The sequence below is a fragment of the Hippichthys cyanospilos genome, chromosome 21 (assembly GCF_059441005.1).
Source record: "Hippichthys cyanospilos isolate Australia breed blue-spotted pipefish chromosome 21, RoL_Hcya_1.0, whole genome shotgun sequence".
Classification (NCBI taxonomy): Eukaryota; Metazoa; Chordata; class Actinopteri; order Syngnathiformes; family Syngnathidae; genus Hippichthys; species Hippichthys cyanospilos.
The window spans coordinates 6,860,166-6,887,387 of record NC_142389.1 but is presented as its reverse complement, the minus strand read 5'-3'; the positions used below and the strand labels follow the sequence as shown (position 1 = coordinate 6,887,387).

The following is a 27,222-nucleotide window of genomic DNA, read 5'->3' as shown; positions in this document are numbered from 1 at the left end:
ATACACAGCACCGTTGACATTAATACTCCCAGTTATTCTCCTGTGCTCCCCGTGTGATGTCAGTCCGCGGTAACCAGAGCAGAACCACGAATAAAATGATAAAGCAAAAGCTTTGACCTGAATGGTGCACAGCTCAGAACTCGGGCCCCTGATTACATTGGAACGCAGCAGTCAGTCACTGAGTGGACACCAATGAGGTATTTACTTCCGAGCTAATCGCGGGGATTTATCCCCTATTTCAGACCGACTCGGTCATATCTTCAAAGTGGTGAGAGCCGTTATCGCGACGTGTGCAATGAAAGACGCAATTATTGACTTCAAAAGGTGACCCATGGGGCTGTTTTTTGTTATTTACTTAATGTCAGGCTTTTAGGTATGAAAATAATCTTGGATCAAGTCATTTACTGACCAGGTTCACTGTTTTACTGTCAGACCTGCTTACCGTGCTCCGCATTCACATAACATGCAAAATCTTGCCTTCATTTGACTCCTGCTTTCTCCAGAGTGTGATATATAAGGACAGGTTCTCAGTTCTGCTTTTTTGCATCATTTTTTTCATCACAATTAAGGCAAAGAAAAAAGAATAACATTGTTAAAATATCAGTTGCTATGCAGTTGCTATGGTCACTTAGATGCCATTTTGTCATTTTCATGTACCATAAATTATGTATCATAAACCACAATGTTAAATAAGTCACAGCAGCAAAAAAAGTTTTTTTTTTTGCTTGTTTTTTTTTAAACATTTTTTAACTGCATACAGAAACACCCTAACTTCAACTGACTGAACATACTGTATTATATATTATGTCAAAAAAAAGACAACATTTAAGCACAAGGTTCTGAGTGACAGTCAGAACATCAAGTCAAGCTCTCAAGCTGCCATGCACTTTTTCTCTAGCTTCTTTCTGAGTCTAGTGTTTTGAGTCTAGGCTCTGAGTTAACATTCCTTGTCTACTTCTGCTCTCGAGCTGTCATGTCATTCTCTTGTTTCTTTCTGAGAATAATATTCTAAGACTAGTGTTCCGAGTCTAGTTCCCAAGTCTATATTCTGTTCTCGAGCTGTCGTGTCACACCATCTCCTTAGTTTCCTTCTGAGTCTAATTGCCAAGTCTACTTTCAGAGTCTAGTTTCCAAGTCTAGCTCTTAACTCTTTCAGTGCCATTGACAAGGAATCTCATTTTTTGAAATAGTAATAAAACAAAAGAATAATAATAAAAGTCTAGTCAAATACATGTTTTTTGGAGGGTAACTGACACCCATGACTAGTCCTTATATAATATTAAGCCAATTGAGCACTATAGTGATAACTGTGACCATTGCATGGCAGTGCTGCTGTGCATACTACACAAACACATACTTGCAATTCTAAGTAATAAAATAAAATCAATTTTTCATGTTAAAACCCATGTTTACATGGGCATATTACATAATAAAATGTCAGCCTTGAAAAACGAGTGAACATGCGAAATATACTGGCACTCGAGAGCTTGCCTTTTCCGATAACGCTTGGCACTGAAAGAGTTTCATGATCCCTGTAGTTACGTTTGATTTTTGTGTATAAAGACATTCTACCTTTCCATTTCTGTGTCCTGTCTGTCTGGGTGGAAATTTTGCTCTGCGTGTGACAAAAATATCATGAAGGTCGAATTGTTTTGAAGCCACTGAACCTTTCTTTTTTTTTTTTTTTGCCTTGGTACTTATGTCATCTTTGTTTTGGCTGGCTTGATGCCCGAACATAAGAGAGGGCCAAAAAGGCGCCGTTGGTGCAGCGCCAAGCTACAGATCAACTTATTTGTAGTTATGAGTACTTGACATGCAGGCACTGGCAACTCATGTTCTTGGAGAAAATCTGCACAGAATCCCAAAGTAGGCATAATAACAGCCCAATCATTTCACATTTTTAATAATAATCTGCCCTAGCGCGCAAGTCTTAAATGGATCAGTCATTCCTTCCCAATCCTCCTGCCTGTCTGACACTGAGGACTTGAGTTTGTGTGTGCCTGTCTGCGTGTCAGTGCAAAAGAGACCTTCGCCGTAATGAGTATTCCTTTTGCACAACTTAAAGCTGCCTACCTGCTGAAAGAATTAGCATCGGAATCAGCATCAGGCGCACGGAGGGCATTGATGTGAATTAAAGCGCTCTGAATTATTAATTTCCACCTGCTGGAGTCACATCCTGCCTCCCTTGTATCTCCCCTTCACGCCATTACCTCTCTGACGCCTCTCCCTTTTTTATCATCATAAAACTAAACACCTTGACATTTCAAATCAATGTTAAGTGATACAATGACAGTGTCAATTCATTTGGATTGGGTTTTTTTTGTTGTTTTTTATCTGCTCGACAAGTCGCGTACAGATGTTTGCGTCTGTGAGTTTCGTAAGCAGACCTCTTTTAGCATGATTAATATTAATTATTGTGGGCAATCAGCGAGGCTCACACTTATTGTGTTAAGTGCCTCATGATTTATTGATGTTCATGTTTAAGGTTAATTGAAGCAAGGGACCAATATAAAGGAAAGTTTAAATGGATTCCTTTTTCAAAGGCAAAAGTCCATTAAAGTATTTTGTGGGCTCAGGAAAACTGTCCCGTGACCTTAAACTTTTTGAAGTTTTGAAATGTGGTTTATGAATTGGAATGTTGATGACCAGCTTTCACGATCGGAGCAATAATATTAATATATAATGTCATTTAGTTTCTGTCATCAATGATCTGCATGATATCGGAAAGACTTCAACTTGGCTTTTTTTTAATGGATTTAAAGTTTGAAGTTCAGTACTAATATGGACATATTTCAAAAGTGAAATAAATCAAAGTAGGGACTGATCGTTATGGATTTTTTGGGCCCATTGATTTAAAGTAAAATAATGAATTCTCACAATTACTTCAATAGATCCAATAGCTGTAAATTAAATTTGGATTTTTACTATTCTTCGTTCTGCCTAATACCTATTCCCCGCAAATAGCAGGAATCAAGTAAAGTAGTAACATCCATTTCAATTCTTTGCTTGTAAAAATGAAGATCTGCTTTGTTTTGAATGACAGGTCTGCAGAATAAGCTTATCAACACATTTTGAGATATTTATGCAAAGATACAAGGTTATGGTATGCCTTTATGTGTAATATATAATGAAACCAATTTTACTTGTATACAACTGCTGTAAAGGACCAGAATACATAAAGTTAAAACCGGTATTTTGGCTGATTTTGTTTTTTGGGTCAGGCCCTGTGTCAAACTGTATATTTCCGACTATGGCGCTACATTTATTTTGATCAAAAATCAGTGATGTGTTCAAAAATCAGGTGTGCCTTGTATATTCCACTAAAATTTAGTGGAATATAAATGAATCATGTTAATTTCTGGGTCCAAATGTTTTAATCAAATAGAGGGGCTTTAAAGATCTACGAAAACCTACGATCCATTGAACCTGTGTCACACAATCGGTTACAAATGTTTTCCAATCGACTTATAAAAACGCAGAGTTGCCGATGAAATAGACAAGGTGCAATGTACTGTGTCAAAATAATTGAAACACTCAGCAAACCAAGACCAAGATTACAAACCCTGATTGGGAAAGCGAACTATAGCCGTGAAGGCAATCTAAAATGCAAATTGCCCTTCGTTTTTGTCCAGAGAAGCAAATTAAAAGTGTGAAGGCATCCTCTCTTCCCTCTGGCTTTAAAGCATTTCTACATGAGAGGCCACGCCATCGTCTCTTATATTCCCACTATAGAAGACCTCAGTCGCTGTCAGCTCAAACGGTCTTTTCTTTCGGTGGCTCTCATCTGTATGCCTTGCATGTTTGCTTATCAGTAGTCTGACTCTGTCTATCTGTCAAAGTGAAGGAGTCCATTTTCCCCTCGCTGTTTATTGTCCTCTCTTTGCACAGCGCGTAGCCCTCCATCTCGCGCGCATCTGTCCACGCGTCCGTCGGCGTATCTGTTTCTCCTCCACTGTCTCTCGCAGCAGTTGGTCTTCGGCCACATCCCCCCATCTTGGAACGCGACTGCATATCTTTAGTCTAACACCTTGAAGGAAGAGATCTGAATACGAGTCCGCGTTTGTGTACATGCGGTGCCATGTTCCATTTAATCGAGCCTCCCAGTCGACACATTGAACAAATTGATCAGTTGCTTTGCCAGCTGTCCTGGCAGATCTCTCCTTCTGTCTCTTCTCCTTAAAATTCTCGTTTCCAGTTAACACGTACAGTATATATTAGGAGTATGAAAAGCGAGTAAAGAGTTAATATTTTTGTTATCAGTTACTGTATCGTTGCCAAGATCAGGTATTATTCACCCTTTCATTATGTAATTATTCTAATTGTCATATGGGGTCCAGCATTTCGTGTTGTTACTGGTTTATTCCTTCATTTATCAGTTATAGTTCTTAAAGATACTTTAAGATGCTTTATTGATGTCTGACGGTAGATGTCAGCGCGTCAAGTCAAACTCTAAAACTTTCTTTCTAGTTTCGGCTCTAATTTCGGTGTTTTCTTCCGTCTAGTTTTCAGAGTCTTGGTTTTCGAGTCTAGTGCTTCTGAGTCAATTTTCCAATACTCGCCGTGTTTCTTTTGTATACAAACTAGGCATGGGCCTATAACCGTATTGGCAATATACAGGGATCTCTCGCTACTTAGCCCCTCCCCTAGCACGCCCTCAGTGTATCGCAGATTGTCGCGGAGAGATGCGCTGAACTTTCCCTGCATTCCAGACAGATGACTTTACTGTAAATGCACATGACATGGGCACTCCTCGGACATCAAACTACTGCAGTACACATATTTACTATATAATATTATAATACGATAATACTATAATTATAAGATTACTATAATATTCTTAAATTATTGAACCTTGTATGGTAACTGTACTGTTATCCCTTCCTTTGCTATGGCCAACCGGAAGTCAATTAGAGTGAAGCCCGTAGCTGCCCAAACATGATAACACAGCAGCTTTTCCCCCTTTCCAGACACATGAAGTCCACTTCCTGGGAAGTGTTCGACTTTCGAAAACGATTACATTGCAAGTAAGCTACAAGCTTTCAGTGAGAGGGCAAGCGAGAGAGACAGACAGAGCGAGCCTGTTTGTGTGAGCGTGTGTGTGAGTGCATGATGAGGAAATATAGTCCTGTCAACATGAAGTGACAGATTCAATATTGCACTATTAATGTATACGCACAGAGTAGAATTATTTATTTAACTACCAAACTTGAGGATAGTTAATTTAAAATCAATATTGCAATGCTGTTTCACATTTATATTTACTTTTTAAATATTGTTGTGCATTTATACTTATTTTACACTACGGGATCATATTTCAGTTTAAATTGGATTGTTCAGTCAGTAAGAATTCATGTATACAGTTGTTGGTGAGTAAAACCTGTTTTGATTTTATTTATATATTTATTTCAATTTAGCATGGTAAATGTTTGTTATTGTAGCAAATCCCTGTGGAATGTGTTTTGTTTGAAGATAAAACAGTTTTTATAATGTACAAAACGGCAAAAAACATTTGAAAATTATATTTTTTAGAGTTGTAATTCCATTACCGCAATTCGGTGGTATTTTTTGCTCTAGGTTATAATACCATCAAATTCTGACACCATTCCATGCCTAATTTAGACTTTCTACTTTTCCATGTTCACATCTTGGCTGCTTCCTGGATCCAAATCCTCTTTCATCCCTTGTGCCATTAGGTTATTTTTTTTGGAAGCATGATTTCTTTCCGTCCCTCGCTGTAGCCCGCTTTTTTTAGAATCCACATTTTATTGACAGATGGCCGACGGTCCGTTTTGACTGACACGACCTTGACATTGACTTTTGGTGCGAACAACCGCTTGCTGTGGAAAATGATTGGCAGCATACAAAACCAGCCTCCTTTGTCATCCGAGCGGCTCACATCATCGGCGGCGCACGGTGAAATTTGCAAGCTTATCCACTGAATTGAAGCGATAAGTCGCCGATATGTTTTCTATGCCATGATATGTAAAAAATACACCTTTAATCCGGAGTTCCGTTTTGGCTCCTTTGCTGTTTCCTCACTTAATGGTAAAAGAAAGATGGTGGGGGAACATTCTTGAACAAAGATGGTGTTTGTGTTAAATCCTCAGGCTTGGCTGCTACGGTTAGCTGAGAGCGAGATGCTTTTCACCACTGTGTAATGACAGACATTAAAAAGTCGATTACAAGGTTCTTGAAGAGAAAAGAAAGAGACGATTACCAATCTTGCATGCGTGTATTCTGCCATGAAACATACTTGTTGGTCAGAGCCACAAGACCTGACAAATATCGAATCAATACGTAATCACTAGGCTTTTGCTCAGGTAAGTGTTTTGTTTTTTTTTCCTCGTTGTATGAAAGACACAGCAAATTCGACCGAACCTCTTCGAGCAACTGTAAATAAAAATGTTCTCGTTTTGTAGCCTTGACTTTTTTATGGTCAGCTTGTAACATGTATTTCCCATTTCTGAAAGATAACCGTCATAATTTGTGTTTCTATCCGCGGTATCCTTTTAGATCACATCCTTAATATTACAGTGTAGAATTTTATATCCTTTTCAATCGTTTATAAACCAGACACCGAAAGCAAAATAAACATTGTTTATTCCATGTCCCATTTCCTACTACAGTGTATTCAATTCCAGGGTGAAAAACAAATCCTTTTTTTTAGGCCACTGCAGATTTTTGACTGAAAAAATACAGATCACAGATGAATTGTCTGATTATTTTTTAAATTATAGTAAATACAGCTATTTGTTTCCTCTAAATGTATTTCAGTAGGTATCAATAATATGCAGATTTCCACTATTCATTGATTGGCCTGATAACCTAGTTTTATTTTCTTTGAAGGACTTGTTTTCACATTTTTTTTTTTTTTATCAGATGTCCAATTGTGTTTGAATGCACCGCATACATAGTTAGCAGCTAGCCATAACACTTGAGTTTTGACAAATAACATCTAAGTGTAATTGACAAGCATTTTTTTAGCTTTGTTTTTGGATGACTGTTGTTTTTTTTTGTTTGTTTTTTTCAGTGGTGGTCTGTCAATGTTGGTCACTGATGTAACGGCAATAAAAACTGAGTCACGAGGACTCAAGATAGCCTTGTCTCTTTAACATTTACAAAAGTTATCGTTGCATGTGTTTTATTTGGTGTGTTCATTTTAAAGTTGGCCTTCGCAACACTTGAGGTGTTACGAGAGGTTGTTAGTCTTCCTCAGTAGGTCTTTTATCCTTCTCTTGTATGCTTTTTTTGGGGGGGCGGGTCCCTAACAAACTAATCATACAGAACTTAAACTACGCTGGAAATTTCCCAATTGTTACACTGCAGCTATGCTGCCTGAACCGTCAGTGAGTCATTTGGAGCGGCAGAAAGATTTGTAATGATCCCAGAAGACGACAGTATTTATGTACTGTGTATAAGAGAACGTAGCCTGCAGGATAGCTTTGGTCAGGTGCTACTTAATTTACACAGTGTCAACTTTGTGGGTGTTGAGAAACTTCTAGTTGGGGAAGCAAAACAAAATACGAATAACCAACATCCCTTGAAGGCACTATTTTACCTGTACTGTTTATCCAGTTTAAAGCGTGACTGTGTTTTTTTTTTCTTAGTGTAGTCAGTGAAAAAACAAAAACACTCCATTTTTGCTCCTTGACAGCCTGTATATTAAACTTGGTTCAAGTCTAAAGTGTTAAGCCTCCAAGTAGCAAACCTTTGGGTGGTAATGTGTTTTTGATGCGACAATGGAACATGAAGAGATCCAGAATGCAAAGCAGAGTTGAGAAGAAGCTGCAAATGCATACCCATTGTTCATAATATAGTCTCAGAAGAGAGATCAGACTATCGAGCAGTAGCTGGCATCGTGATTTCACACCCATTATCACCTGCTCCAAAGGCATGGCAAGTGGAAAATGAAACTGCGTAGCCCGAGTGAGAAATCGCCACTTTTTATTCGGCGCGTGTTTATGCGCGTCATCTTGTCACGCGTACATTGAGCTTCATTAAGCTCCTGTTGCATGGCGTGTAGCGTACTCGCATGTTAAGGTCATAAATGCTTATCGCCCTCAACCATATTCCCACCTATTGTCTTGGCTTCCCTCAAGTGCAGCAGTTGCCCGAGAACGATATTTCAAACGTCTTGCAAATAGAGTGGGGCAGCGGAAAACAACACTTAAAATGGAGTTTGAGGCTTTGAAACATTCAGGCTGGCACAGTCCTCCTCGCGGCGCTTTATTTATTTATTTGGTTTGCCTCGCTTCCATCCAAGTGCTCTTTGATACTGTTTGTGATGACCACTGACGTCTGATGTGAAAATTGCTTGTCAAATGGAGTTGGGCAAAGGCAAATTTTCTCGTGTACTTCCCTGCGGATTAATTTATGTTTGCTTTCATTTCTCTATTTGTTCTGATTTTCCATCTTCTGAAACCTAAACCCTGTGAAGTCTGAAGTGTAGACACCACTGCAAAATGTAATCGTTTTTTTATTTTTTTTTTATATCAGTGATTGTTTTATTTTGTTTTTTTGTGCAGCTGCGCAAAAGGAAAAGATTATTTGTTTGATTCGTGGAGTAGTCCGAACGAACATCGGTTGAAAAGATAATAAAGAAAATTATTCAACTATAAAAATCTAGGACAACACAATGTATGTTATTGAGCATCCAGTCAGAATGATCATAAACATAATAATCATATTCACCTTATAATCTTATTTTAAAATCGTGTCTTCCATCACCCAGACTTTCTTCCTGAGATAATCTCTCTTTGTAATATAAACATATATCAGATAAATACAAGTCTCGTAAAAGGTGGTTCTATCTTCTCTTTTTTTCAGTGTAATCAACCCAACCAGGAAATTTTAAAAAGCCATAAACTTTGTTTGGTTTATGGGACTTCATTTGTACAGTGATTTTTCTTGAAACATTTATAAATAAAACAATAAAGGAATAAATGATACACTATATTAAAAATTTGTGTACATAAATGATCCTCCTTTGGTACTATAGTAAAGATGTCTTTTCACAAAGTACGTATTCATTATTTCAATTTTTAATTTACATATAACAGTTTGGGTCAAACCATTCTGATATGGGGGTCGACGATGAGGAAAATGAAATTGAATTGGCTGCTGAACATTCAATTCCATGGATGCTACTCAAAAAAAAAAAAAAAAATATATATATATATATATATATATATATATATATATATATATACACAGTTTATAGAAACAGCATAAACTGACATTTGAGCTGGGAGAAATTCAATATACATAGAATTTATCATAATTGTATTACTGGTTTGTTGAGCAAATCCTAGATATGTGTCCACTTTATTCTCTAAAATCCTGACTGTGGCTGATATGACAAACAATACCTTATGTTAGTCCTGCCTTGCATTCAACTGCCAATCAAAACCTGCAAAACAGAATTTCCTGGCCTGATCTGATGTTTGATATGTGTGTCTTGCAGCCTGTCCCCCTGGATCATACAAGATGTCCTCCAGGCAACAGGAGTGCTTCCCCTGTCCTGCAAACAGTGTTTCAGAGGACGACGGCTCGGTGGCGTGCGTGTGCGAAGCGGACCATTTCAGAACACCGCTGGACTCTCCTTCCTCACCATGCACACGTAAAAACATCACATTTTCTTATTTCGTCTTCGTTTTGGAGGGTTTTATGCGTGTGTGTATCAACTAGCTATCTAACAGCACCACCATTAGGTTTTTCCCTCATTCACTGCCATTGACGACTTTGCGGCTGGCAAAGTCAAGGAATTATCGTATTTCTCTGAGTATAAGTCGAGTTTTTTTTTCCTCATTTTCACCCCCCATATTAGTCGGGTCGACTAATAACGGCATAACCTAAAACAGATCATTTTTTCCCCGCATATCTTTGTTTGATAAACAATTATTGAAATGTGAAATAAGTACTATCATGTCATATACAAGGCTTAAAATGATTATATATACATCTAATTTGATATAGTATGCATCTGTTTTTGAGCGTTTGCACAAAACATCACAAAAATCACCTAATTGCTTCTTTAATGTCAACAACGAGGCTGTGTGGGTAATTTTTTTGACGCATTATGAAAAGGAAAAGACGGCTTTCCTTGCCTCCCTCAGACATGTGCTTGAACAAGCCGACATGAATATCGGCAGGTGGGGGGAAAGAAAGAGTAAAAGGCAGCCTTCCACACTCTGATCTCACAGTCATCACTTGGGTAAAGAACATCCCAAGTAAGATGATCAGCAAATCAATTTCAAACAAATTGGATGGGTCCAAAGATGACTACTCGTGGAGGCGCAACGAGGATGTCTGAGCAATTGACGAGGAGATAGGAGAGGATTTCCTGGAGTTAGATGGGAGGAGCTATTTGGCGTGTCAGATAGTGATGATGACTTTTCAAGCTTTACGACATATTAATTTTCAGCAAAAAAAGACTACATTGAAGCTTCAAATCGTTTTATCGTTTCAAAATTAGCATGTGCATCTACACGCACGTGTTGATTGCCTCACACGTCTCATTTACACCCATCCCTCCCCTCCATAACTGCAACAGTATGTATCCAATACACGATGAAGAAATGCCTCTAAAGGTATCGTCATTTTATCATTTTAATAACTCACGCCGTGTGGTATAATTGGACAGCCATGATCTATGTAAAATTCACCCAAATTGAAGTAAAAGGGGGGGGGGTCAACTTGTACTGTGAGAACCACGGTACTTTACCTTTTGTGTTCTATTTGTCCGTCTTTTATCTGCCACCTCCCCATCTGACCTGCAACTTCCCCTCCACTCCCCTTCGTCAACATCCATCCTCATCCTCCATTCTGTACCTCCTCATCCCTTCATTCCACATCTCATCTGTCTCCCGCCACCTCAACCTTCACCTCCTGCACCTCGCCTGCTATTGAATTCCATTGAAAAATTGCCAAGCACGCCCCCCAAGATAAAGACAGTATGCATCTCTTGTCTTCCCCCCCATGAAACTAATGCGAGATGTTTTGCAGAGCAGACCCAAGCAAACGTCATCGTTCTTTATTAAAATTGCTTTTTCGGGCTAGTTTCATTTTGTACAGATTTAGCAGCACAACGAGGGTGCAGATAACAGCTAAATCCAGTCCTGATTTGATATGATTTAGTAGTTGATGCTCCCCTGGAGAGCAAAAAAGAAAATACCCACCATGTTTCAAGGTCTACTTTCCACTAACTGTAACAAATTTTAGCTTTCACCCTGAAAGGCTTCCTCAACACATATTTTTGTCTCTATGGACCATAACCTATTTTTACTATATTTAACATTTCATTCCCTACTTTCAACAATATTCCATCCTCGTTCCATATCTTTTGACATTAGGTTCACATGATGTGTAAAATAAACCCATAAAACATTTTCTTTATCTTTATCCATTACATCCTTTGCGCATCGAACACGTCTTAAACGATTTGCCGTCCATTTGCTATTACCATTATGCAGAAGAGTCATTCTATGGACCTCCTCAATGTAGTCAGACTTTTTAAAGGGAGGCTATTATGGCTTTCCCCTCATTGAACATCTTCAAATAATGAGCTCAATCCAAGTGAAAGAAACTGCTTTGAGTATTATTCTGCTTCAGTGCTGTCGCTGGTTTAAGGCACCACAATGTAACGCAGAATTTTGCAGGTTTCGCTTTGTGGATGTGTTTTAACAGTGAATCTCAACCGTTTTTTTTTTTTTTTTAATCCCTTGTAAAATGTGTTTGTTTTTTCCAATGAAGTACCCTCTATCCAGAGCAAAGCATGTTTGGATGAGGAAAAAAAAATACCTTAAACAGTGCTATGCCATCCAGGTCTACATTTTTTGTGGTATCTCTAGACATCATTTATCATCAGTTCCAGAAGATAGCTCATGAAGCATCGTTGGTTTTATTCCTGGCTTATGTGCCACAAAATCGCATCACTGATGACAACGCGCATTTTGGAACAGCATTGAAATTTGATTGAGTTCAGCTTCTAAAAAATCTTAATCTGTTCAAATAAAAAAATTGCAGAAACTGTTAGTCTTACATGCATCCTTCACGTACTTCCATTTGAAAATTGTATTTTTTTTTTTATGTATCACTGACACGTGAGATTCTGATGATATTTAAATACGGTCTGAACATTTTGAAATGACATCTAATATGGTAATAATGATAATATTTCGTTGCTGACTGGCAGAGTTCTGCCCCTTACGGCTTTGAAATCCAAATAATTGCCGTCTCCAAATTAAAAAAAAAAAAAAAGTGGCGCTTGAAATGGGTTTAATAGGTCCCCTTTAACTCACCGCTCTTTTGTCGCTTCTCATTTCCTCCTTTCTACGTCGCCTCATCTATTTCATACAGGCACATATCGCCACGCTATTCTTCACCCTTCTGTCAAACTGAAAATTTTCCCCCTCTGTCCTCGAGCAACAAGCTCACGCGGCACACTACAATCTCATCCCCACTGTCTGCACATTATCATTTCATCCCTCATCCTTTACCCCCCCCTCACTCCTCCACATCTCTCCTTGCATGCCAAATACCACAACTCTCCAATAAAGATGCATTACGGGGCCAATAGGACAAAGACCATACAGGGGAGCCATATTGATTTCTGCATAGAGAACAGCTTAGTAATTAGATGGCAAAATAATAGGCTGTATATCCTGGGAGTACTCAGGGCACTAAAACCACGGGGTCACTAGGTCTGCGCATACATGCTTTATATGCATACATTCACATTCGCCGGTGTGTACGCGGAGATTCATGAGTGTGCGGTCATACTGGCTTTTATGGCGTGGTTTAATTACAATATTGATTGCTGAGCTCGCCGATCCGCGTGCGATAACGTTTATAGCAGCCTAATGACCACATTAATTACACAATTGATTCAGTAATTATGATCATCCCCGGATTTAGCTAATCCTCCACGAGCATAGAGAAAGAGTAAGAGAAGTGTGTTTTAGGAATCTGGAACGAATACATCTGAATAAAAACATGAGCGATGAATAAGATGGAGAAATACTAGAATAGTTTTAGGAAGGCATTCAGTATAATTCAATTAATCGACGCTCTGGAAAATTCTTTGTCGACTAAAAGCACACATTTACTACTTATTTCGGTTGCGATCTAATGGGCCAAGTAGCTAACTTTTTGCTACGGTTGCGATGGTTATGCTAATGACGTCGCACCTTTTTGTGTAATGCAAAAATACATAAATAATTTGGCTCCCGTTTCGTTCAAAGAATTTCAACTATGTTCAGTACTAGTTAAAATTTTGAAAGCGACTTTAAATTCGACAGAGGTCAAGGAATTCAAGCTGTTAAATCTTTATAATGTGCAGCTATGAACTGAGAGTCATTGCAGGTCATAAAGTGTCATCCATAACATAAAGTTGACATAGAAAAATAGCCAAATGTGCAAAGCTGTTACTTGATCAAAAGGTCCACAGTCTAAATTAAAAAGCTTTGATTTTTTTTCTTTATCAACCAAATAATTCCATCAAAATTCCTAGTCATGTCTTTTCTATGGGTAACAAACCACAAATGTTTATCAGTGTTTATTTATTTTATTTCAGTATTATTTAGTATTTAAAATAAAATTTTATGAAAAATTACCTTTATAAATTGTAGATCTACATTTTTGTGCAGTTAAACTGATACTTTATCCCATATAATAAAAAATGTGTTGTCAAGCAGAAAATAAATAATTGTGCAGTGTTCTGAAATTATTTTAAAAAAAATGATATGCTATGCTTTTTTCCGCATTTTTTCTGCTATATTTTAGACTTGTACCAAGTGCTGGCTGCAATTTAGTTGTGGCGATCAGAAGGAATGGCGCTGCTTGCTTTTGTCAATGACCAAATAATTAGTTAAATTGTGTTAAAATTAAACATCCACCATCCTTTCAATCACAGACATGCTCCAAAAACGGGGTGTTCTCAAATTAAGTTTAGTTAAGAGCTTTGCAGTGGTGTGCTACAAAGATGCTAAGTTTTTGTTGCTATTGTTACCTGTGGCTGCAGTCAGGGCTAGATGCTTTGCATTTATGTGGTAAGTTAAACCCGAGCTGCTTCTTTGGTAAGCAAGCTTACAAAGAAAGAATGTTTCTACCTTTCTTATGGATGCCATCTAGGCGTTTGAGTTGTTTGGGGGTTTTTTTTCAAGGTAAATTCAACATTCATCAGACAGTTTACATGTGCCCATTTCAGGTTGTGCCTGCACAAAAAGCCCGATGCATAAAAATGCATCTAATCGACATACAGAAAGCAAAGATAACACAAGATTAAAAATTCACACTTTAAACATGACTGTAAATAATTAATGACCATTCATCTTTAGTCAAGTTACTTTATGAGTAAAGCGTTCAGATGTCGTCTGAGGAGCATTTTTTGGCATTTTAAACTACTAAAATTACAGTGATGGTCACATTTGAACCGCTTGGGGAAAAAACAAATCTTTTGATGTGATGCATAATATTTGCCAATATATTCTTCTCCAAATGTATTGTTTGATACTGACAAATCCCCGCAAGAATGACAAACATTAAACAGAACTATTTTGACTAGTAGCAATCCATCAACACAGATAATCTAAAGATTTCAGCGATAGGTGCAAAGAATTCACTCACATTGTTTGGGGCATTAGTTTTGGATTTGTTTTACATTTGCAGCAGACAGTTTTTTGATGGGATTTATGTAAATCTACATGAAAAGAAAGTTTGTCTGAGATGGAGAGTGAACAACAAGAGCAATAGATAGAAGAGATGACTCAGGGAGTGGGGCAGTGAGCGGGTTATGTTTTTTAATATGAAGCGCTCGGATTTGAAGTGAAGAGCAGAAACGAGGAAAGTTCTCCAGTAAGGGCACGCAAGGCCGAGCGGACATGAATAAAGTCCCAGCTGGGTCCACATCAAATGCATGTGGATTCACATTAACTGCTCATTTTGATCTTATGTAATTTTCTTCTCAGTGTGGGTGGAGTGGCTTGGGGTGGGGGTGGCGGGCAGCTGCGGTCTGTGACGTGTTTGCCCGCGCACATGCTGAGCCGCACCTTTACTTATTCATCATGTGGGAAACATACACGTCGACATCCAAAATGCATGGACTTTAATGCACCGCGGCACTCTTGAGCTCTCCGTCCGCTAGAACGGCGAGTAACGACCCGCGCGGGTCACTCAAGACACCACCAGGATTAAATCCAGCCATCTGACCTGAACTGTATTGTATTCTTAAGCACTCTGGGGTTTAAAATGACATGCAAAAGCCCTGCAAGTAGAAGTTGAAGGCTTAATAATATTGTATACTCTGGAGGTGATCCCACTAAGGATAAAAATGTAACCCAAAATTGTATTGATCTGTGAGGAGACAATGGGGGTGGGATATATTCATTTAGAAGCAGCGGTATATCATTATCCAAGGGTTTATTAAAGCTTATTAAAATGTAATGGGAAGCCTTTGTCTGTCATAATCACCACCCTATTAGATGAATTCTTTGCACCAACCTTTATTATAGATAGGGCGGTATTTAGCATCCTGAATAAAGTGGCCAGCCCTTGGGTATAAAATTACTTGCAGTTTTTGCTGACTGCCAAAATACTGTAAAGGGATTTGGGGAATTTCTAAAATGGGGGTACAAGTACCCCTCGGGTAATGTGAAGACATTCCAAGGGGTACAATGATTTTAACAAGATTTCTACAGGTATTAGCACATTTGATATGAGGCGTTTCAATGATGTGGCAGAATTTTTGTTTCTTTTCAAATTAAGAGAAAATTAATTGGAACATGAATGAACTTATAGCTAAAATGTTGCATGGTTTTATTTTGAAGGTTTTATATTGATTGCACATGAAATAATGTATTGCCAACATGTCCCACAGTGTCATAATGTGAATCCCAAAACTTTAATAAGTCAAACACGGTTTAGCCAGCATTTTCATTTTATGTCTTAGATTTTTTTCATCCCAAAATGCTTTGTGCTGATTAGGGTATAAGTGGTTTTAACCAATAAATCACACGAGGTACATCAATGAAAAGAACAACTTTCAGGACCACTGTATCATTTCATAGGATACTGAACGATACAACAAATTGTGTTTTTAACAAAAGTGATCTTTTGCATCTTCAGTAAACATTATTCCACAGATGAGATAAAAAATAGGCTAGATTAACCTTATGAATGTTTTTTGTATATGTAACCAGTTGCTATCCAATCAACTTCAGTTGTTCATTTGAAAACCGAGATAATGGAGTCAACAAAAACGCATCTCTTTTTTTGATCTTTCAGGGCCCCCCTCACCTCCTCGAGACTTGGTCTACAGCATGAAGCAGTCCACCCTCATACTGGAATGGGCCGCGCCAGCCGACACGGGCGGCAGGGTCGATCTGACCTACAGCGTGGGTTGCCGGCGGTGCGCCGGCAGGCTGTGCGAGCCGTGCGGGGCGAGCATCGGTTATGTGCCTCAGCAAATCGGTCTGTCGGAGAGAACGGTGACCGTGGTCAATCTCCTTCCCAACACTAACTACACCTTCACTGTGGAAGCCTTGAATGGAGTGTCTGAGCTTCTACCCAACAAGAGGTTCTACACACAGGTCAACGTGTCAACGGGCTTGCCTGGTGAGTCATGCTTATTGAAAATACACTCTTTTTTTTATTTGTTTTAACATTTTGACAGGTAGGGCGTGTTGTCATTGTTATTATTATTAGTAGTAGTAGTAGTAGTCGTAGTACTGGACATTTACCGCTCAATATGGCACAATGCGTTATTTTTATAAGCCATTAGCATAGAAGGGGCTCCTCCTACCTGCAGTCCCTTCTGAAGGTTTCTAATTTTCCCAAAATGTGTTTTTTTTTAGTTTTTCCTCCCTCTTCTGGGCGCTTTGTTCAGGGGATGCCATTGTGTATACGTGATGTTCTATATGAAAATAGATTTCACATCATAGATCAATTTCTTTTTCACCTGTTTAGCCCTTTGAGACTGTGGTAATTCAGGGCTATACAAATACTGTAAACTCAACTAGTAGTAATAGTAGTAGTAGTTTTACTAGTAAAATTAGTAGTAGTAACGTTCAATAGTAGTTTTTGACAGACGCATATCAGTTCAAGTACTCAACTCGAGTAGTTATCAATAACAGTGGTACCACAAAATGTGCCCGAAAAAGCAATGACATAACTTTAAAGAAAGATTCCAATATACTGAAGCATTAGGTCAAATTTCAGAAAATTATCATCAATTTTCTATTCCTTGATGTGTACTTTCAACTTCGTGATCATAAAGCCTTTGCAAAAGAGCAGCTGATAGGAGTATCTGCAAGTACTGATACCTCCAAACAATTAAATGCTGCTGGAGTGTAGTCATGATGGACAAGTAAACCTACAAGTCCAAAGAGAATTGTTTCCATGCGAGGACTTTAAAAAAAATGCCTTAAATGATGTGTCTGATATGGTTGTATTTGTCAGGAAAATAATTGTATTAAAGAATCAAAGAAAGATATTACAACATTCAAAATCCTTTTTACTCGATTATTTTGCATAAATTCCAGGATTCAAGTCAATATATATTACAAGCTTGACTGAAAATAGTTGTTGATGCTTGAGTGTTGATTTCTTTTGACAGCACTAATATATATATATATATATATATATATATATATATATATATATATATATATATATATATATATATATATATATATATATATGAATTATGTTCATGATATCCGTCAAGAAACATAAAAAAAATCAGGCTGAGCCTTTGAAATGTGAAATTATGCATGCAGACAAACATATTTCTCGTCATACTTATTGAGCTCCTTTTGGTTTGTGAAACTGCTGCTATTTATGCAAATCGTTCACTCAAACAAAATCTAAATTTTTTCGAAGATTGGTAATCTAATTGCAGAATTGAGAGGAGTGACTGAGAGATGAAAAAAACAAAGGAAACGGTTGTTTTTGTTTACTTTGTGCTTTGATTTGAATTTACCAGGGGAAAATACAGAAGAGCGACATCTTATTCAAATTGTGTGATATGATGAAAGCAGCCGGCGTGACGTCCCGTCAACTAAACCCGTTCCGATTTCCTTCCATATGTCAAGTGTCAAACGTCGCGTTAAAATCATCAAATTCCTCATTACGATGTCATGTGATCACATGGGAAATGATCCCCTATATTCTCGAAGTCATCCTTGAGCTCGCTTTGAAAGTTTTACGGTGAAAAACAAATATTCATCTACAGTAAAAGAGATAGCAGATGAATAAGCATTTATAGCTATCTCCTACATTGCTACTTTGAAAGAGGCCCACCATTTCATGCTCGGAGCTTTTGGTAAAAACAAGAAATCCGCAATTGAAGAGGAAATGTAAAAAATGTAGAGCTTTCATCCTCCTCCACAACCTTGAAAAGCCTCATTCCACTTTCATTTCTGACTCGGCTGTTCTCAAGCTGCCTCTTCACAACCATTAAGCTATAGCGACGATATACGATGGGATGGTCATAATATAGTGCTACTCAAAATTCAATGGGCTCCTTAGTGCAGTCTTCACGTCGACTGTAAGCCGAACATCATTAATTAAAGGCTTTTTGTGGTGATGCGGCTTGTTAAGGCCGCACACTTTTTCACCGCTCGCAATTTTAGTATTCCTGTGAAGGAAGGTTTGTAAAAGAAGTTTTCTATCGTTGGTGCTGAGTTACTCTTTCGGATACAAATATCATACGGTGGAAGTGTAAAATTTGTGTTTTACAAGTCTAAAACTATTGCCCATGATTTGGAATTCTCTTTTTAAAAAAACTACCTTTTTTCCTCCCAAAGAAATCACTGAAATAAAATTAATTTATTCCAGGCTCAATTTGTTGCATACGAAGCTAACATTAACGAATTAAAGTTTGTTAAAGTCAAATTTAATTGAAATATTTAATTTTCTTAACGTTTATAGTCATTTGTGGAGCTCTTTGCTGTTTCTACAGTGCATTTCTAAAACCACATTTCTTCCCTTATTACAAACATTTTCAAAAAAACGAATTCCAATTTTTAAAATAGCAGAATACATTTACTGGTTCCACAGCATATTGTACACTAGTGCTTCTCAAACTTTTTTCAATGATGTACCTGCTGTGATTCCCCCCCCCCCCAGCCAAGTACCCCCTATCCATCCATCCATTTTCTAAAGCCGCTTAATCAGCCTAATTAATTGAAATAATTAGTTAATTCATACTTTTTTTTTCCTAAATTTGCATTGGTATGTTTTTGCATATTTTATTCAGGAACTCCCAAAGTTATAAGACAATTTATGACTATGACTTCATGTTCAAATGAATGTGCTCTTGATTTGAAAAGGTACCGTTCCTGACGCTGCATTGAAAAGCGTTTTAGATTTGCTGTCACCTGCAGAAAAGATGTTAAAATCTCACATGCATCTTAAAGTGCCTTGTTCTAACCCCAGGGGTACACACAAGCCTGTTTGAGAGCCATCTTAATGTACACAGGATGTCCTCCAAAAAAAGTAGCAGGTCAAAAGTTTAAGTCAGTGTGGTAAACAAAAGAAATTTTACTAAGTCTTAATTACCCAAATGGAATTTTCATGTATTTTAACTATCAACCCTTATGTGGGAGTGGACATGTGTTTAGGAGTGTGTGTTTGTAAGCCTTTCAGTGTTGTGTGGTTAATTTGTGTCATTCAGTAGTCAACAGTGGGTATAACGGCATTTCGAAATCTTACTCTCGGGTTGCTTTATTTGACATTCATATCTGTTAATATGATTTGCACAAACACAAGAAACAGATGCACACTATTAGATTGCATGTTTCATGACCTATTCTCTATTTAGACAGTCGACATTAGTTCAAACAGATGACTTATTTCATCTATTCATGTCACGCAAAAAATATCATGTGTCTGAGTTCCTGCCTCAAAAAAATTAACTTCCATTTCTCAGTGCCTAAAAAAAGTGTGTTCCCATCTTTTTCTATAATAGCATTAAACAAACCGTGACTGTATATCAAATATTTGATCCCATTTATTATGTCCCCACTTAAACTGACTTTTGTTGTGCAAGTACTTTAAACATGACTCATTCCATCACCGTTCAATTTAATATTTTCAAAACTCAATCTCTTGAATCACTCTCGTTATCTTTGCCACTTGTGCCCTGTTTGTTTGTCTGGGTGTGATAAGCTTGTTAGCCTGGAGAGGATAGTTTATATCTATTTGCTGGGAAAGTGGCCAATGAATATAAGACCACTGACTGAATTGTCCCTGGGAGGTGGAAACCTCATTTGTCCATAAATGGTCAACTTCAAATAATGCACTTTTGCTAAACTGATATGATCGGTCCGTCCCCATAAGGCCAATTGTTGTTACAAATGATTAACACTTGAGAAGCAAATCTATATAATCTTGGAAAACTGTCTTTTAAAAAGTGTCTTTTAATTTTCCTTGACTTGCAGCAGCCTTGCAACACATTTTTCGAATTCATTAAAAATAGAAAACATTTGCAGCCTTTGCCATGAAACTCAAAGCTCAGGGGCTTCTTTTTTCCACTGAGATGTTTCTGCTGATGAATTGGAGTCCACCTGAGGTAAATTCAATTGTTTAAACAGGATTTGGAATATCACACACCTGTCTATATAAACCAGCCACTGCTCATCGCCAGGCCAATAGCATCCCTACAGGGAAACATGGTGGTGGCAGCATAATGCTATGGGGATGTTTTTTGTTCTTTGCAATTTACATAGATATTCTGAATGAAAACCTGCTCCAGAGTGCTCTTGACCTTGGACTGGGTCAGAGCTGCCAAAGATAGGTGTGCTAAACTTGAGGCATCATATTCAAATTGACTTGAGGCTGTATTTGTTGCCAATGATGGATCACCAAAGTATTAAGCAAAGGTTGTAAATACTTAACTAAATATGATTTCTTAGTTTTCTATTATGAGAACAATTTTAACAAATGTCCCCCAACTTGTTTGTGTAGAGTTTTTTTGACGTAAGAGATTAATTTAATACAATTTGGAATGAATGCTGTAACATGACAAAACATGGAAAAAGTGAATCACTGTTAATAATTTCCAGATGCACTGAACATGTTTATCGAAAAAAATATAGACAACAAAAAAAAAATGTCTTCAGTCATTTATTTTTTTTAATAGACTTTAGCAGTTGTAGCTGTAATCATTTACCTTCTGATCTCTTTGGAGCTAGACCCAAGTGTTGGCTACAACCTGTAGTTTCAACCATCAGAACAAATTATGCGCGTTTATTTATTTTTTATTTATTTTTTTTACTAATTGCCAAATAATAACAAACATCTTTCATCCCGTCTGTTGAAGACATGCCAAAATGCGGGGTGTTCTGGTTTATTTTAGCATCTTTTTTGCTATTGCTAGCTTTCACTGCAGGCGCAGCTGGATGCTTTGCATTTATGCGATAGGCTGAACTTGAGCTGCTTCTGTGGTAAGCAAAATCCTTCTTACATAGACGGCATATCACTCTACTTTTTTCAAATGTGCCCTTGGAGCGTTTTTAGAAGTTAAATCTACCATTCATCACACTGACAACTCTCTCATGCCCTTCAATTTTCATGTCTTCCTTCTGGTCTTGAACTTGCTTTTCCCCACCCATAATAGGAGCATATACGGTTATGCCAACAAATTGACTGCCAATCCATGTCTATTTCAGGGTGGGATTGACTTTTGTTTTCCATCGCCCAACAACTGCAGCACAATTAGCTCTATGCACAAAAACTGATCTAATCCACATACAGAAAGCAGAAAGTTAGAGATAACAAATTAGACTGATTAAAGTGATTAAAACACTATGTGATTCATTGATTGCAATTTTACTTTGTGTTTTATTTGTGAATTAGCACTTCAGCATGACAATGGTGATTGATGGTGTTGAACAGCAATAAAAGCTATCATCACAATTTTACAAATACTATGTTTGGTAACTTTTTATCTCTTGAATTGTTTTTGAAGAAAACCGCAATGATTTCACTACCACATCTGTTAAGGAGTAGTGAATTGCTCCTAAACAGATGGATTTTTTTTTTTTTTTTTTAATCTCACCCCCCAGGCCATTGGGGGCACGGGGGTCGTTTTGCATGTTTGGATGGATGGATAAATTGGAGCACGGGGATAGAAACGTAGCAGGGGTTGCGTGAGTGGTTGGCGCACGGGGTGGATAAACGGAGGATCAGAATTACCCACGGCTCCTTATCTCGCTGTGGATTTTGTGTGTATCCGTGTACGTGCATCTGCAGCGCACGCCCCGGGCCATTTGTGCGTGACAGCATTTTTCATGCGTTTGCCGCACCGATCACGCATGCCGTGAACTCGGCGCATTGGCTCGTGCATGATCTTTGTATGTGCAAGGACGCTAGGATGCTACGGTATCTTCCTTTGGCTTTTATAGCTTTATGTGTGTGTGTGTGAGAGAGAGTGATGGAAAACACATGCGGGTTGAATGTCTCGGCCCCTGGTGGTACTTCCAAAGCCCTTTAGCTGAGGCAGAGAAGTAGAGAGGGATGCAGGATGGCTGTAGTGATGGGGTGGGTCAGGGAGGAGGAAGGATTGGCATTTCAATATCCTGAGAGGATTACTGGCTCTGCTTAGATGGCTGGTCCCCGCGGAGTTACACGGGCCTGAGAGACGGACGAAGAAAGGCGGAGGGGAAGAGGGAGCGCTCGAATATAGAAGTTGAAGGGATGAGGAGAGGTGAGTGGTGTAGCAATGTGAGCAGAATGCCTTCTGGGCGCAGGGGGAAAGGGGCTCACGGATAACGAGTTAGTGCAGACACCCATAAATGCTGTGCGGACAATAGCAACCTTTGTCTGAACTATGTGCCATTGTGACGCTTGAGGACAGTAAAGACAACAGGGAACTGGTTGAATGAGCCGATGTGTTGATGTCACCAAGAAAAGATATCAGGGGCACCGCAAGAGTCAGGTTCTGAGCTGAAAGAACTGAAATGGGAATGTGGAGAACCATGGCTAGAAAATTTGGACTCCATTCATTCGGTCATTCTCATCATAAATTGAGCAGAAAATGACTTACCTCTTGCTGTTTACTAACTAGCCTCAATGTATTTATTTTTTTAGCTTTATTGTTTTTTGGGGTTTTTTTGTCTTTCCTTTTTTAAATTCTAATTCTAAATTTTAATACCGGTATTATTTGGACTATAAGGTGCACTGGTATATAAGCCGCAGCAGCAAATTATGAGGAAAAAAATAATAATAAATTGTCACAGATAAGCCGCACTGGACTATAAGCCGCAGGTAATAACATCAGATCTTTAAACAAAAAGATTGTATTTTTTCATTCCATTTTTTCAGTTCTATTTGGTAGTTGTTCCATAAATTCACACCTCAAACAGGTACACAGGTGGCCAGCAAAAAAAAAAAAAAAAACCCAACAAAAAAAACAGATAAGCCAATCTGGACTATAAGACACAGGGTTATAAATCAATTAAAAAAGATAAAATATCCCTAAATAACTATTATAGCTCATGTGGACTTAAAATTAGCACAATCATATAAAACAACTTAAAGTTCTCTGCACACACCAGCACCATCTCAAGGCAAACAAATGAACTGCATAAATATTATCAATCGCTAAAATTCCTTTATTATTTTAAATGCGTTATGAGCGTTTTTGTAGGGGCTTGGAATGGATTAGGCAAAGATAAAAAGTGTCTCAATTTAAGAATAATGCATGTTATGAAATGACTTTGAGAACTATTCAAATACAACTAATCATGAGAAACAAACACACTGTGAATCACATTTTTTTTTTTTTGTGGAAAAAAATGTCTATGTAAATAAAGCACTAAGATATAATAGTTCCACATGTTAAAAACTAAAATAAACCAGCATAAAAAGAAATAAAACTTGGTTGCAAGGTAAATAGAAAAGCCAGCACAAATTCCTGTGATGCTAGCTTGGTGTTTCCAGATATTGATCGTACTTGAGCTGTACACACCTCTCACCCACTGTCTCAAATGTGACTCTACAAACGAGTTGTCACATAGCTGTAGATTTGTCCAATCATAATCAGGTCTAATCAGTGGAATTTTGCTTCACATTCTAGAAAAAAAAAATGGCAGCAATTTTGAAATCATCCTGCCCATTTTAGTTGTTTGTTTTTCCTAAATTGCACGCAGTGTTGTTAAAAGGAATTAAATGAAGAAGAAATTACCTACAAAGATGAAAAAAAAAAGAATGCATACAAACCAATATTTTGGAACAAATGACCTGTGTTTTGCTCCTGATCAATAAAGGACACACACCAACTTTTTTTCAAAGTCAGTCACTGATTAGTGTACCCGAATGTTTTTTTTTGTTTTGTTTTGTTTCCTCCCAACGGACGCCCTTCCTGAATCTACCCACCTGTGTCCGTGTTATTCTTTCTCGGGACCCACTGTCGGTGGTTATTCGGGCACTGACCTGGAATTGAACCTGCACCATCTGCACCAAAGTCAACAGCATGCATCATCCTGAGGTTTATTCCAAATGCAACGCTGTACTGGTTAAATGATTACCTCTTGGAGTGGCTGACTTTGATAAGAGGCAGGGTACACCCTGGATTTTTTCCAATCGCAAGGCGCATAATGGAAAACAGTTTCACACGAACTATTTGTTCTTTGAATGACAGCTACTCCGCTGTCAATAAACAAAACTTTGCTTTTCTTTATCAAGTTCCCAATAGCTTTTTTTTTTCCCCTCCATCCACTTTCACACCTCTCTACCTTTTCTCCGCTCATCCCCGCCTTCAGCACTCTGCATGGAGGCATTTGAATCCTCTTTTGCCTTCTTAATTAGAAGTGATGGGACGGTGAGGCTTCAGCAGGCACTAAATGAATAGAGTCATCAAGCTACTTTTCAGGACTATAGCACAGCCACTTAAGATGCTTTGTCATTCTGTGATGGGAATTTTAATTGCCTACCTCTTGGCCTATAATTGGAGTCTATAAAGAGGCACTCTAGATCTTTAGCCATGTATGCACTGGATATGGATTTCAAGTGTGGTTTTTTTTCTTTTGTGGGAAGTGTGATGTCCACTTTGAAACCCGGCCAAAACTCATGAGAAGGTGACCACATAATAGTGTATGGATAATGCAGGGTTGAAGGGCAGACTTCAATGCAATGTGAGTCCCGTTTGACAGGTAAATGGTAGGAACACACTAAATTTAATCACAATGGGGCAGAAAAATCATAAGACTTCACAATTTTCCTCAGTGTAAGGTGTTTCTATTAAAATAGCCTAGGTAGAGCCCTGCTGTGTAAAACAGTGGGCAATCTGCATAGAGATGTCGGTCTGTCTAACCGGTTACCAAATTCTCCATGATCCAACCTGGGAGGATGGTGACAGACTAATTAGCTTGTCGCATGAATAGCTCACACTTTTCCACACACGCAGGCACGCATGTGTATGAATCTATGCAAAGTCACTCTGCAATTCTTCCTTCGTTACCTGTATTTGTTAGAGACCATGTACATCAAAGAACATTTCAATAATAGTTATTTTGTTTTATTTGATGGATTAATGATGTCCCCCATTATCAGCAAAGATGAATTTTTCTACGGGGCCAATAAATTTAAAATCTAAAACGACAGAACATGGAAATGTACCCAAAGAATTGACCTCAATGTAGCTACAAGGCACCACTACTTAACTTTCCCTAAGGAATAGCGTTTAAGCATATTCTGTCAATGATTTTAAGGACGCTATTACATGTTTAACTACTAGTTGTCTTTTATTGACCTTAAATTCTAATCGCTAGCACGATAATGCTAATTGCAATTGCTAACCAGTTAACATGAGTAAATTTTGATGGAATACTCACTTCAACTTAGGTTCAACCTTAGTTGATTAAAAAAAGAAATAAAATAAAATATCCATATATACATATGAAATAATATGAAGTAAATATGAAAAAAATATATGTATTTTTCCTACATTTACTTCATATTATTTTATATATAAATATATATAAAATATGAAGTAAATGTGAAAAATATATATATATATAAAATAATATGAAGTAAATGTAAAAAAAAAATATATATATATATATATATATATATATATATATATATATATATATATATATATATATATATATATATATATAAAATATGAAGTAAATGTGGAAAATGTTTTTTTTTCTGTTTCAATTGCTAACCAGTTAAAATGAGTACATTTTGATGGAATACTCACTTCAACTTAGGTTCAACCTTAGTTGATTAAAAAAAAGAAATAAAATAAAATATCCATATATACATATGAAATAATATGAAGTAAATGTGAAAAAAATATATGTATTTTTCTTACATTTACTTCATATTATTTTATATATAAATATATATATATATATATAAAATATGAAGTAAATGTGAAAAAAATAAAATAATATGAAGTAAATGTAAAAAAAAAATATATATATATATACTGTAAAATATGAAGTAAATGTGGAAAATGTTTTATTTTCCTGTTTTACATTTTTCATAGTTTATTTGTATTGTTAATATTTTGAGCGTTGTTTGCACAAATCCTACAATACATCACTCTGACTTGAATATCACGTGGGACACATGGAAATGAACATGAGATTTGTAAACCGTCTAGACACATTTGAGGTGTTCTTTGGCAACTGGGACCGCAATATGCATTGTTTGTGATCAATAAAACAGGTCGGAGGCACAAGTGCATGCTAGGAAATGATTGACGGACACACGGGGAAAGGGCGAGTCTGACAAGACGCCAGTGAGACTAATGATCAGAGAGGGGGTGCGTGGCTAAGAGACAGGCAAGGGCACACTATGGAAAGTAAAAAAAAAAAAAAAAGAATAATTTGAGAATAATGTATGATTGGAGTTGTGACCAGGGCTGGACTAGTCATTTGGGGGCAGATGCACATTGGGCCGGCGATTTTTAGAGCCGGTGTGGCGCGATTTGATTAATAATAAGCATGAATTAATATTTGGAAACATACCCACAATTCAAAGGTAGCACCTCATTCATGCACTTACAATTTAAAGATTGAACATTGCAAATATACTCTCAAATCGAAGCTTTTTTAAGCTGTCATTATAAATGAAAAGAGATTTTTGTCATCCTCATGATCAGCTGGAAATTGCCGCTTTGTCTTTGCTAGCGTGTTTGCGCGCCATTCCTGTCCTGCTCTCGGCCACCCGCCCACTGACTGACACTTTTAATTAGGCCGTCACCGAGAC

At 37.6% G+C, this 27,222-nt stretch overlaps 1 protein-coding gene across 2 annotated transcripts in view; it reads left to right on the top strand.

Annotated features, from left to right (window-relative positions):
- Positions 1-27,222, top strand: part of epha10 (EPH receptor A10) — a 179,173-nt gene that overhangs the window by 101,361 nt on the left and 50,590 nt on the right. For both annotated transcript variants that reach the window (XM_088405727.1, XM_088405726.1), the window contains exons 4-5: positions 9,464-9,619; positions 16,282-16,611. In XM_088405727.1, the coding sequence (XP_088261853.1) occupies positions 9,464-9,619; positions 16,282-16,611 (486 nt within the window). The remainder of the gene's footprint in view (positions 1-9,463; positions 9,620-16,281; positions 16,612-27,222) is intronic.